This window comes from Carassius auratus, chromosome 3, assembly GCF_003368295.1.
Source record: "Carassius auratus strain Wakin chromosome 3, ASM336829v1, whole genome shotgun sequence".
In the NCBI taxonomy this organism is placed as follows: domain Eukaryota; kingdom Metazoa; phylum Chordata; class Actinopteri; order Cypriniformes; family Cyprinidae; genus Carassius; species Carassius auratus.
The window spans coordinates 24,190,275-24,203,987 of record NC_039245.1 but is presented as its reverse complement, the minus strand read 5'-3'; the positions used below and the strand labels follow the sequence as shown (position 1 = coordinate 24,203,987).

At 34.3% G+C, this 13,713-nt stretch overlaps 1 protein-coding gene and 1 pseudogene across 3 annotated transcripts; one reads left to right on the top strand and one right to left on the bottom strand.

Annotated features, from left to right (window-relative positions):
• Window positions 1-994: 994 nt before the first annotated feature.
• Window positions 995-2,995, bottom strand: LOC113054476 (intercellular adhesion molecule 1-like; annotated as a pseudogene).
• Window positions 2,996-4,741: 1,746 nt separating this feature from the next.
• LOC113051783 (cell death-inducing p53-target protein 1-like) lies at window positions 4,742-13,453 on the top strand. 3 transcript variants are annotated; one of them, XM_026215873.1, is made up of 5 exons: window positions 4,742-4,755; window positions 7,965-8,118; window positions 9,014-9,184; window positions 9,726-9,996; window positions 11,363-13,453. In XM_026215873.1, exons 2-5 carry the CDS (start codon window positions 8,034-8,036, stop codon window positions 11,472-11,474), a joined length of 639 nt encoding a protein of 212 aa, XP_026071658.1. In that variant the 5' UTR covers window positions 4,742-4,755; window positions 7,965-8,033; the 3' UTR covers window positions 11,475-13,453. The 3 variants fall into 3 exon arrangements, with proteins under 3 accessions (XP_026071658.1, XP_026071640.1, XP_026071648.1); XM_026215855.1 differs by having other exon boundaries at window positions 9,011-9,184; XM_026215863.1 differs by lacking the exon at window positions 4,742-4,755 and adding an exon at window positions 5,893-5,915 and having other exon boundaries at window positions 9,011-9,184.
• The last annotated feature ends 260 nt before the right edge of the window (window positions 13,454-13,713 follow it).

The window sequence follows — 13,713 nt, the reverse complement described above, 5'->3', positions numbered from 1 at the left end:
GGTTCTCAGCTGGTTTTGCTTCAGGTCCCAGATTTTACACTGGAGGCAAAGTGGTAACCCATTAACTCTACTGAAGTTGTTTGCCTTGTACAAGCAAACTGTATTTATTTTTTAATTACCATGAACTTCACCAATTAACATAACAGACTGGAAGGAAAACTTGCATTAAAAAAGTTTGTTTATAGTGACTATCAGCTGTTAGATTTCATGCAAACATATAAAGGCAGGAATGTATATATGTGAAAGTGTAGTAGTAGTTCTCTGATCATGCATGATTGATTTACACTGACTTCACTTCCACAGTTGGGGAACTGCTACAAGTCAACAGAGTTTTATGGATTCATAGATTCAAACTGTTTGAGAGAAGATGAAAGTAAGAGAGGGAGAAAAAACTTTCTTTTTTGATTTTTTTTACCAGTTTCTTTCTTCTGTCTTTTTTTTATATGTATATTAAAACATTTTCCTCAATCTGAGTGAATCAAAGTGTTCTCTTTTTTTAGATATGCAATAAAAATTTAAATAAATAAATAAATAATGGACTTAATTCAATGACTCTAAGTAAAAACCACTTTGTATGTGGTCAAAATTGCCAACCATAGGAAATGAATGGGAAAAACTCAAAAATAGCAGGGCATTTATTATGATTATTATTTTTTTTTTTTAATTCAATTAATTTTCACTTAATTTTTAATGCACAATTACAACTACTGGCATTGTCCATTGTGCTTTACAATAAATCATAACAGATATAATCATCAGATACATTCAAGCACAAAGTCACAGATGAAAAAAAAGAACATAAACAGTAATCACATCACAGATTGTAGGCCAGATCAAATAGAAACTTTTTTACATAGATAAGATTATAATTATGGCATAAAAGCATTTTCTTTTAAAAATATGTGTAAAATAAAATATATGTATCAGCTATTATGCTGAACAAAACACAGAGAAATAAAGTGAGATTATAAAACATACTCTGTGCAAAAGTTTCTCATCTACCAACACCTACACACAGAGAGCGTAAAATGAGTGGATGATTTTATGACTGTACACATTACTGCAAAAATAAAACTGAAAATTGTTACACAGCAAGTCTCTGCCTAGAATACTCCAGCCATCTAATGACTACAGACACCAGGTTCGATGACATATTGAATTTAACATTGATGAAAACAAGGGACTGATTTCCCTGTTGACAAAAACAGCAAATGCTGGTAAATGTTTAAAATTGCTGGTTTGATGGTTAAAGCTGGCTGATTCAATCAAAACATGTTTGCTAAGATTCGATAATGAACACTTGGTGTCACTTCCCAGATAGTTTGTGGCGTTGCACATGTAGTTTCCTGGACTGAGTGTGGAGGACTGGAGCACTGAGGAGCTTATGTCCACTTTCAGATGATCTGAGTGCCATGTGTACACAGGAGCCGGTTTGCCTTCACCATACAGTTTAGCGTGACCACATCCTTTTGAATGATGGTCTCTGCTGATTTCGAGTGTTTTGGTTTATCTGAGGAAGACAGAGAGACATTTCTCAGTTCACAGCACCATGATGAGCAAGTGTTATTGATCTTTGCATATGATGAAATATGACAGTTGCACATCCTTCACACACTAGAAGGCCATTCAGAAAATATCAGCTGAATTATATGGCTAGCTTAGCAATAGTAAACTTACAGTGCAACTCAACATTAAGATGTCCTGATGTTTTTTTGGAGGAGGTTGTGGTCCTTCTGCTCCCAGATCCAGCTCTGCTTCACACTTGTATTGAGCTCCATCATCTCTCTGTCTGGACTGATCAGGACTGAGGGGTTTACATTCACTGGAGTCTTGCTATCCTCAGTGAAGGTGGTTTGATCCAGCAGAGTCTGTCCTTTATACCATTTGACAGTGAGATACTGAACAGGAGCCACATCGTGAACATCACACTGGAGCTGATACTGCCGTCCCGCTATCATTGGTCCTGTGTGATTCACAATGCTGATGGACACATTGTCTGGAGTCTCTGTGGAGGAAGATTGTACATACTCTGAAATCTGCAGTGATGAATGTACATTTATTATGAGAATGAAAAGACAAAAAAATCAATAACAGTGAAACTGACTGTAAATAATGACTGGGAGCTCTACTACACACTGTCCCTCACGGTTTATGTAGCAGACAGGACGTATGTCCCATTCTGTCAGGTGTGACACTCTCCATGTGATCAGACTGTCTCTGGTTTTGACCACTGCTCCTTCACTGGATTCCCATCCAATCCCTTTATGTGAGACTGAAGTGCTACAGTTAACTGCTACAGAACCTCTGTATCTCACAAAAGCTCTCTGTGGGTTGAGCTGATTAGGACATTCAGCTTGTGCACCTGTTAAACACATTGAGAACGATGTGATTTAAAACAGGTCAAGATACAGCAAAGAATAGCAGCAAGGAAGTATCAGATAAAATAACCTACAACGAGTCCTCAAGACTTGCAAACTGACCACGGGTCTACGTGCATCTAGAGCTTTGTTTTTTTATAGAGTTAGGTTATTTTATTTTTGTTCTGCAGAAGCCTGATATTAACATAATCATGACATGCAACAAAAAAACTTTACTGGTAAATGCAGTAGCAGGACAACATTTGGCAGAGTTTGTTCAAGCTCAAACATGTAAACTGAATAGAAATGAATTTAAAACTCCAAACACTGCTCCTAAGAAAAAAGTTATAATCATTTAATCTCAAAGAACATAAAAGCTAAAAACATATCTAGGTTCAATCCATATAAATAACATTTGAGCTTCAGTATACAAACCTGTGAGACTCGCAAGCTGTGAAACTGCAGAGAGATAAACAAATCCCAAGAAACGCTGAAACATATTCAATGTGCTCAGGGAAAAGCAAATGAACAGAAAATAATACAAAGACCCAGCTTTATGACAGTAACTCCGACTGTACAGTCTGTGCCTGAATAGTTGTATTTCAATAATGAAACAAAGAAAAAGAACAAACCCCACCCATAAAAGATTTTTTTAGAAGTCATTTCAGTGGACTGACTCCAAGAACTGTTCCCGCTAATGGGTGGTCAAAAAACAGAAGCAGAAATGAAACTAAATTAACTCTAGTAACAACCTGAATTCTTGTGATAAGTTTAGTTGTTTTTACTCTAACCAGATAACCTCTGTAGATGAGACTTGAGGCTGATTGGCAATCAACAATAATTTATGCTTTCACAGAAATTTAACATGCAAAACAACAATATCAAAACTGAAATTACTGTAAAACATTTTCAAGGGATTCATGGCCGAAAAAGTAGTAATTTTTATTGCATGCAGTGCCCTCTTATGGTAATTCCAGGATACAACAGAACAAAACCAGAAACATCTCAATCTCTTCAGTGGTAAGTGTTCATCCACTCCATCAAAGGTTTGTAGTTGTACAAATTCAGAGTTACAGGATTAGTTTGAGTTGACAAAACCAAACCACTCCAATCTGGCTTTGATGATGCGGATCATCAGCTTTCTGTGTCAGCTCAGGCTTTGATCCTGAGTTTGTGGAACACACTTTGCTTACATCTGATTGGTCCAATTTCAGTTTAAGATCTCTTACCCAAAACCTAACCTGCCTTGGAGCAGGTAAAAGCCAAGCCACTTTCATGGTACCTAAAACCCAGGATTGGTGCAAACTAAACTGAAACTTGTATATATAATATACAAAATTGCCCAAAAATGTATTTGTTTGTATTTTGTTTATTTCATGTTGAGATTCATGCAGTGATTCTTGATGTTTCTGTGCATCTACATACATAGCTCACAGCATTTCTTCATATTAACTTAAAGCTGAACATCAATACAAAAACAATATGCTATAATGTCACAAACAAAATTATGTATATAAACAATCACACCAAGGCTAGTCTCTTAGTAAGTTATTCTTAATGACCAGCAATACTTGATCAGATTTTTATTTATACAGTGAAAGTGTTTGATCATAACAATTCATGAAATACCTGCAATATCGGAACCATTGGGTTGAAGGTCCAAATTGCAGTTTCAATAATATTTGTTTTAACTGTACATGTGTGTAAGTTTTGTGAGCAGGCAGCCACAAATGCACACGTACAGCCATACACTGTAATCAGGACAGTAATGTATTTTTGGCATTAAAAAATATATATGTTTAAAAAAATATATAATATAATATAATATAATATATAATATATTTGATATATGAAAAATAAATTTTCGGCTAAAATAACTAAAATAACTAACTAAAATAAATAATAATAAATATTAAATACTAAATAAATAAAACCTAAAATAACTAACTAATAAATAAATTAAGAAATGTTCTAAATGCAATGTTCTTTGAAGGTTAGTGTTTGGTTATATACATAAACCCTGAAAATAATTATTAGGAAATATTCTTTATGGATTTTCTTTATCATCGACTAAAAAGCCGTAACTTACCTCTAACTACGACGAAGGCTTAATATATGTGAATATTAAATAGGTAATGCTGACGTTGCGTGGTAACCGTGAAAAAGCGTCCTCTCAGGCAACCTCATTAATATTCATTATCCAAGCCTTCGTCATAGTAGGAAGATGCAACTCACCAGTGGGATTCACATACTCCTCCCATCTCCCATGTTTACGTCAAATCCTTCCCAGCAGCGGATGTTGTTGGAAAAGGGGTGCTACAAACGTCAACGCTATGAGTTAGAAAACCATCGAAAAGTTCACAGAGCTGATATTTCCATCATCACGAGGATACAGAAGGTAACGGCTCGTTGCCAGAATATAACCGGCTCTGTGGTTCTGTGCGCCGGTAGCGTAGCTGCAGCCGTCAGGCCTCTGCTCGCGCGTTATTTACAAGTATGACCGAGGGAATTTAATTACTATCGTTTATCGTCTGTGAGACGGTTTTCGTTTGTAAATTTGTTCGTGGCTTTTTACAGATATCCTTCGCTACCATGTTAATATGAATAAAGGACAGTGAGACATCTTAGCTAGCCAGGCTTGTTGTTGCTTACTGCGATGAATGAAGATTGCATGTATGCAATAGAGCTGGACATGGTCATTCTACACTTGTGTGCTATTTTTGGGGTTAGTGTAGAGACCGGGGCTTATTTTAGCCAGAGTAACCGTAACTGGATTTTCCTTCCATTGATGATGAGGCCAGTAACTATTGACACAAATAGCAATTTGCTTGCTGGTTCTTTGTGATGGTAAATCACAGTAAAAGTTGAGTAACATTGAAGGTTAGGGTGCTCTTATGCAATCAGTGCTCTCGAGATGAAGCAGGTTGGATAATCACTGATCTCTGTTTGAGCGCATCATCTACTCCAGAAAGCACCAGAATAACCCAGGGCTTCTGTGGGACTTTAAAAAGTTTTATATTTCCCTTCCACTAAATATGCTAAGGCAAAAAAGTGAGTCTTATATGTGAGCAGAAGTCTTAAATTCAAGCCATTAAATAATGCATGCATGCATAAAAAAAAAAATCTTCCACAGTAGTTTGATTTGTTTTATATTGCAAATATTTAAACATCCTTAAATCAAGATACATTCACATGAGATGCAAACTGAAAAAAAAAAATGAAGTGAGTTTGTGCTTAAAACCAGAAAAAAAAAAAACTTTGAAGCGTTGCTAATACAAGACATTTACATTAGATTGCAATTTTCTTGGTCTTAAAAGAACTTAATTAACTTACATAAAAAAGTAAAATATGTGGAACTACAGATGTTTTCCTATTTGTAGAATAATAATTTGATAGGAATGCAATGTAATACAAATTTTAATTTCATTCATTCAGGAGGTTTCCCCTCAGGATGTTTTCCTTCAGGACAGAACACAGAATGACTGCTGATAAATCTATCCATTTGAAACTAGTTTGGCAAAGTTTACCCAACATTGGGTTACACTGACCCAGCACTGGGTAGGTGTGTGAGAGGGTTTCTTCATTTGTATTCAGAGTAAATATGACCCAGCACCTAAAAATAACACAATAAAATGACCCAACAGGCTTTTTTTAGTGTATGCGGTGTTAATGTTTGTAATCAATAGGAAGGCCATCAACTGGTTTGTATCAGATCTGTTTTTTTTTTAATTGAAGTTGAAATACCCTAATCACATGTGAGAAATGCATCAGTTATGTTAACATAATTTGTGTTTATTGAGAGCACATTCTGTGTAATCCATTTCCAGTGTCTCAAGTATGGGATGTGAACTGAGCAGCAAATCACTCTCATAAACCAACAGGCGTTAGGTTCACACAACATTTATATGCTCCACATAAAGTATGCCTTTGTTTTTGCATTTCCTGCTTCATCCCCATTGGCTGGTGGCAATCATTCCAAGAAAATGCAAATTTGATCATTTCTGTTATATCACCTGCTGAGTCACGAAAGGGGACACACCTACAGTATTAACATAGTGTCTATACTTCGATTTGGGTTTCAAATGAGATGCTGTTTTCACCACCATGATCTTGTTTCTCATTTGCATTTATTTTTCCTAAAATGAAACTAAATGACACATATTCCACATAAAGCAGTCATCGTGTGACATCTAGTTAGTCTTGACCTACATATCAGAGTTTCCAAGAATACTGTGCCATTGTTTTTCCTACTATAAATGTTATTACTTTGAATTCTCAAAGGCCCAAACCATACTTACACCCAAGATGCTGAAGATCGCATCTTATTTTGTAACATTGCTTTGTATCCAAGTTACTTATTTTATTTGTCTGCTTTTGTTTTATATCTCTAGCTTTCATAGCTGTCTGGTACAAGAATCTTGATACGTTGAACTAACTAGGTAATTTTTAACCGACAGAGAGAACGATGCACCTCACCACTCAGGCACATGTTATTATGAGGGTTATGCATTATATACTACCGTTCAAAAGTTTGAGGTTGGTAAGATTTAAAAAAATAGTTATGAAAGAAATAATTCATATGTGTCCTTTTTTTTTCTTCACCAAGGCTGCTTTTATTTTATCAAAATATTGTGAATATTATTATTTTCCATTTTGAAATATTTTTATTTAATTCTTATTTATACCTGTGATGTCAAAGCTGATTTTTAGCAGTCATTAATCTAGTCCTCAGTGTCACATGATCCTTCAGAAATCATTCTAATATGGCGATTTGCTGATCAATTAACAGTTCTTATTATTATTATCAATGCTAAAAACACTTTTGCTGCTTAATATGTTTGCAGAAACTGTGAGACTTTTTTTTTGCAGGATTCCTTCACTCATAGAAAGTTTAAAAGAACAGCATATATTTGAAATAGATATAATTCACACACACACACACACACACACACACACACAAACACACATATATATATATACACAGTGTAAATGAATGTAAATACAGAAACATTTTATTATTATTATTTTCACTGTTAAAAATGTTTGTTCTGCTCAATTTTTCGGTTGATTTGTTTCCAGGGTACTGTAATGTCTTGTAACATCATACATGTCTTTACTGTCACTTTTGGTCAATATAATTTGTCCTTGCTGAATAAAAGGTTTAATTACTTTAAAAAAAAAAAAAAAACTACTGACCCCCAAACCTTTTATAATTATATTTTGAATGGTTTATCATATAGTATATTGATGTAGCTTGTACATCTGACTCAAAGATGATCATAGACAGTCTTGCAGAACAGTTTTTTATTTCATAACCTGATTTATTATTTATTTAGGATACAGATCTGTATCGATGAGGCACATGGCTTGACCAACTGACCCTTATTAGTCTAAAGGGCGGAGAAAATCTGTGTTCATAAGGGCAGATCATTCATGATTATGGACATGCTGTTTTTATTTGTGGTCTCAGGGGAATGTAGGCAGTGAGTCTCTGTAAATATGTGGATGTGCTTCAAATGCCTCGGCAACAGTAGTCAGCGATAGCACTATCACATTACAGTGTTTGGGTACTGAACCATGCGTGTGGCCTGTTTGTGTTCCCCTCAGAAACACTGCTTGAACATCAGCACAGTGTGAGGAGAGCTCCCATCTCTGGCCTCCTTCCAGGGAACCAACATGTCCAGTGACCCCCCTCCTCCATACCCCGGGGGCCCCAGTGCCCCATTTCTTGGGGAGAAAAACGGACAACCTTCAGTTCCTGGTAAATTCCTTGATATTTTTGTGATCTCTATTAACATAAAATAAATAGTTTTTAAACCTACTTTGAAGACAGTCTCACAGTATGTAAATACAGTGTTATGTTTCCCTTAAAGGGATAATTTACCCACAAATTAAAATCATTAATTCATTAATAAAAGTCATTAATTACTTGTGGTTTTAAACCCATAAGACCTTTGTTCATCTTCAGAACACAAATTAAGATATTTTTGATGAAATCCGAGAGCTTTCTGACCCTCCACAGCCTATATATATATATATATATATATATATATATATATATATATATATAGGGCGTTCGTTGGGGTTTTCCCTCTTCTCCTCGCTTTCCTTCACTTTTAAATAGCTTATAAATGCTTGTGCGCATTTTACTTTCACTAGCTAAAAAATAGGGTCAGCTGCTTGGATGGAAATCAACAAAAAAGTACAAACAACAAACTCACTTAAAAAAGTTACTCACTTTATCAACTCACTTAAAAAAAAAACAAATAAAAATACACCATGCTATAGACCTAATATAAAATAAATAGCATACACAGAAATTTTATAAAAAAAACTACACAATTTTTGAATAATACAAATACATGTTATATAAACGATTCGGCTATATTTTAACCAATCTTTTTAGTGACATTTAAACTAATTTATACTTTAAACCCATGACGTTTGTCACATACAATCTTTCACTTAAATTGTTATGCTGATATAGTCATTTCTAAGGAAAACTTTATTTTAAAAAAACAATGCAAAATAATTAATACAGTCATTTCACTAGTGGTCAAAGATGTTTGGACACCACTGCATGTTTAAAATTAATTATGAGCAGATCAAATCTCACCAGTTCTTTTATTTAACATAATGCTGTGTTTCCTCAGCAGCCAGTGCTCCAGTAACGACAGGACCTCCACATGGGTATCCACTGCCTCCAGAATATGGACCTCCACCTTATGAAGCCACACTTCAGCCTGGCTTTGTTCCTCCGCATGTCCCAGGAGAAGGTCACATGCCTAAACCTGTGCATATGTCAATGCCCATGCCTCATCCTCACGGTGAGTGTGCCTTCCTAACTGACACACTATTGCATCAGCAGTCATTCGGAAACATTAGCATTTCAGAAAGAAGAGCAACTAACAAAATAAATCAAAACCTGTTTCACTTTTTAAAATACACATTCTGGTCAAAAAATGGTTGATTGGTGAACATTAATCAGTATAATTTTTTTGTGTGTGTTTGTAATCTTCCATTGATATTTAATAACTCGCTCCGAACTGAATTCTTGCAAAGGAATAGTTCAGGCATAAATAAATATACTGGCATAATTTACTCACCAACATGTAATTCCAAACCTGTATGACTTTCTTTCTTCTGTCTAACACAAAAAAAGATATTTTGAAGAACCAAACAGTTTTGGTTCCCATTGACTTTCATAGTATTTTTTGCCCATACTATGGACATCAATGGGGCCTGAGACCATATGAACATTCGTCAAAATATCTTTTTTTGTGTGTTACATGGAAGATGGATACAAGCTACATTGTCCACAAGATCTATTGTGTGCAGGGATCTTTAAGATTCATTCATGTGCTGCAGGTGTTTACTATGCTCCACCTGGACACTTTCCTCATCCGATAGCCGAGCACTATGGCCCGGGGCCCAGTCACTTTGCTCCAGGTCACACAGCCACAGTTCTCGCTCCTCCTGGTGCCACTACCACCACCGTGACTGTTCTACAGGGGGAGATGTTCCAAGCGGCTCCAGTGCAGACGGTTTGTCCACACTGCCAGCAACCCATCGTCACCCGCATCAGGCACGACATCGGCTTCACAAATACTCTTATCTGTATGTTCTGCTTCTTTGTGGGGTAAGTGAGCCGTGGAACTCAGCAGCACAATGTGATCTGATATGACCTCTGCAGGGTTATTATAGATATATTTGAAAACCAAATCACAACCATAAGAAATATATGTACTTAATTTTTGCATTGACTTAGCATTTCTAAAACCGTAACTAAAACCGAAATGAAAAAAAAAAAGATAGCTATATTAAAAAAACTGACAAAAGCAAAATAAAATTACTATATATATACATTATATATACATATATATATATATATATATATATATATATATATATATATATATATATATATATATATATATATATATATATATATATATATATACACACACATATATATACATATATATATATATATATATATATATATATATACATACATATATATACATACATATATATATATATATATATGCATACATATATACATATATATATATACACACACATATATATACATATATATATATATATATATATACATACATATATATACATACATATATATACATATATATACATATATATATATGCATACATATATGCATACATATATATATACATATATACATATATATATATATATATATATATATATATATATATATATATATATATATATATGTATATGTATATATATATATATCATCTTGTTGTTATGTTTTTTTCTTTATCTTGGATTTTGTTGAATTTAGCAGACATACATTTTCCTAAGAAATAATAATAAAAGGTTACAATGAAGCTTTTTTTTTTCATTATTATTTCAGGACAGTTGCATCACCCTGGCATTTGTAATTTGTTTTACCATTTAAAAGTTTGGGGATTTATTTTAAACAAGTTTTTGAAAGAAGGCTTTTATGTTCACCATGTCTGCATTTATTTGATCAAAGTAAAGTATTGCAATATTGCAATTTAAAATGTCTGTTTTCCGTTTGAATATATCTTAAAATGTAGTTTGTTTCTGTGATGCTAAGCTGAATTTTTTTCATGATTATCAATGTTAGAAACCATTCATATTTTTTTTTGTGTTAACCGTGATAAGTGAAGTTCAAAAGAACAGAAGTTATTTGAATTAGAAATCTTTTGTAACATTGTAAAAGTCTTTACTTTCACCTTTGATCAATTTAATCCATCCTTGCTGGATAAAAAGTGTTAATTTCTTTTTAAAAATCAAACTGACTCCAAACCTGTCAATAGTGATGTAAATGAAGTTTGGCACAGAAATATTTAAGTTTTCAAAATAAAAGAGGTGTATTCAGGTCATTGCGTGCATGAATTGCATTTTTAATTTAGTTTTGAATAAATTAATTCATAGTGAGCCGTGCGATACCTCTTAGAGATTCTTTCTGACTCTTGTCTTTGTTTTGCAGTTGTGATCTAGGTTGCTGCTTGATCCCCTGTTTCATGGATGACCTCAAGGATGTGACACACACTTGCCCGAACTGCAAGGGCTATATTTACACATATAAGCGCATATGCTAACAGTTTATCCCATCAGCAATCATGCTGTGTCCTCGTTCTGGTGGGTGTAGATGACCCGTTTTCATTTCCCTCTGTTCTCTGTGGTCATTTTGCCAACATATATATCATTTTGTACAGGCACTTGACATAGTTACTGATGTCTCTAAAATTAAGCAGAGGTTATTAGCAATCATTGAAGGATGGGTACGTTTTATATGATGCATGATTGACATTTACATTGTGTCATCCAAGCACTGTTTTTTTTTAGTAGTGCTAAGTGTGTACATTTAGAGAATATGTGAAAACATTAACCTTGAAAAGCTCATCTGTGAATATTAGTGTGTAGCGAAACTACATGAAGTTCACTGCAGGGTCAGTATTGTTGGATTGTAGGATTATTATTTTATGCATTATTGTTTAAAGTCTTAGATGGCTGGGTCTGAGACTTTTGAAGTTCTGGGGTAACGTGATTGCTTTTACATGTGAAAATGTCTCTATGGTTGGCATGATATGCAAATGTTATGGAAATTGTTTTCTTTCTCTTTTGTTTTCAATTTCTTAGATTTGTTGATAAGATTCAATTCCTGTTGATTTGAGATATGCTTATCAGTGTAACATGCATTGTTGTATAGATGTCATTTTAGATGAAGGATTTCTGTTGATAAAGGGATCTGTATGTCCATGTAAATAACATTTGATAATTTAGAGATGCTAAATAGCTTTCATTAAAGCTCATGGTGTTTTAAAGGAATAGTTCACCCAGAAATGAAAATTTGGTGACAATATACTCACTCTCAGGCCATCCAAGATGTAGATGGGTTTGTTTCTTCATTGGATTCAACTGATTTAGAGAAATTTAGCAGTGAATGGGTGCCGTCTGAACGAGAGTCCAAACAGATGATACAAACATCATAATAATCCACAAGTAATGTGAGTAATCTACAAACTGTGTTTGTAAAAAAAAAAAATCAAGACATTTTTAACTTCAAACCATTGCTTCCAGAAATAAATTAGAATCCATAATCCATATTGCTTTCCCCAACTGTTCCTTTAATATGGGATGCAGTGATGCTAGGGACATATTTGTGGAATTCAACCAATATACATTTTATTTTTGAACTTTGAATCAAAATTATAGCTAAGGTGCTTTTCAAACAACTATACAAGCTGTTCTGTCTTAAAGTTAGCTGTTTGAGACTTCTGTAAACTATCATCTTTTATTCAGGTCACGTTTATTAATCATCAATAAGGTAGATCCGTGTTTACTGATACTAAGATTGGCATATGAACCTCTATAATTACAGATAAGCATTTTAAAAACGTATTTTTTTAACAGTGATACAGTATGTTTAGAAGTGGATGTTACATTCTTTTTATTTCTACTTGATGTAGTGAAGTTGTCATCTTCAAAAAGGGAATAGTTTTTTGGTAAAGGCTGTTCTGCTTTGCTGTTGGAGCTCACCAGCATGATGAAGGTGGCTGTATGACCACACTCTAATCTTGCATAGTGCTCTATTGGGCCATATGTGCCCTCACGCTGGGCTGGTTGCTGAACTGGGCTTCATAACTCAAAGCAGATTAACCCTTCGCTTATTAATACTGTGTGCAACAGGCCACGAGGATTTAAAGGATGATTGTCCTGATCTTCCTTTTGTGTGTGTGTGTGTGTCTGGTCAGATTGTGATTGTGATTTGAATGGAATTATCCAAAGATTTTCCTTTATTTGATTTACTGCTGAAATTGGTACGAAGGCTACAGCAACAGCAGTGCTTAGACAATATATCTCAATATTGAGACGTCTGTTTTTCATCTTTTGTTTAAAACTACACTAAGTAAGCTTTGGCCCTGTAGCGGTTTAAAAAAAAAAAAAGAAACCTGCATGCGTCTCGCGGAATAACACATTGTTATGGTTGTGCTTCGGCTCTGCTCCTCTAAAGTGGATGAATGTAGTTTGACGCACTGCTGTATCGGTGAGCGGGGTTTCTTTGGTTTTTCTATAGCGAATACCGTTTTGAATGATCCATGGCCATTTTCTCTTGTTCGTTTTGACAACAAAGTTTCAGCTTCTTGCTTCTCTCACAACATAATCGCGAAGATATTTTTCTGTACTGTATATGGATATATGCAATTTCCCGCAAAATCCGTCCCGACACCTCTAAAATATAAATGATTATTATAGGGTGATCAAGTTGTTTTGGGTAAATAACCGACATGGTTTGCACTCACTCTTTAGTTATATATATATATTTCTTTCTTATTA

Bases quoted from the DNA above. Each gene is read 5' to 3' on its own strand.
- LOC113051783 (XM_026215855.1), top strand. From the start codon at position 8,034: ATGTCCAGTGACCCCCCTCCTCCATACCCCGGGGGCCCCAGTGCCCCA. The intron at 8,119-9,010 runs GTAAATTCCTTG...GTGTTTCCTCAG, and splicing joins CGGACAACCTTCAGTTCCTG to CAGCCAGTGCTCCAGTAACG. The intron at 9,997-11,362 runs GTAAGTGAGCCG...TTTGTTTTGCAG, and splicing joins ATGTTCTGCTTCTTTGTGGG to TTGTGATCTAGGTTGCTGCT.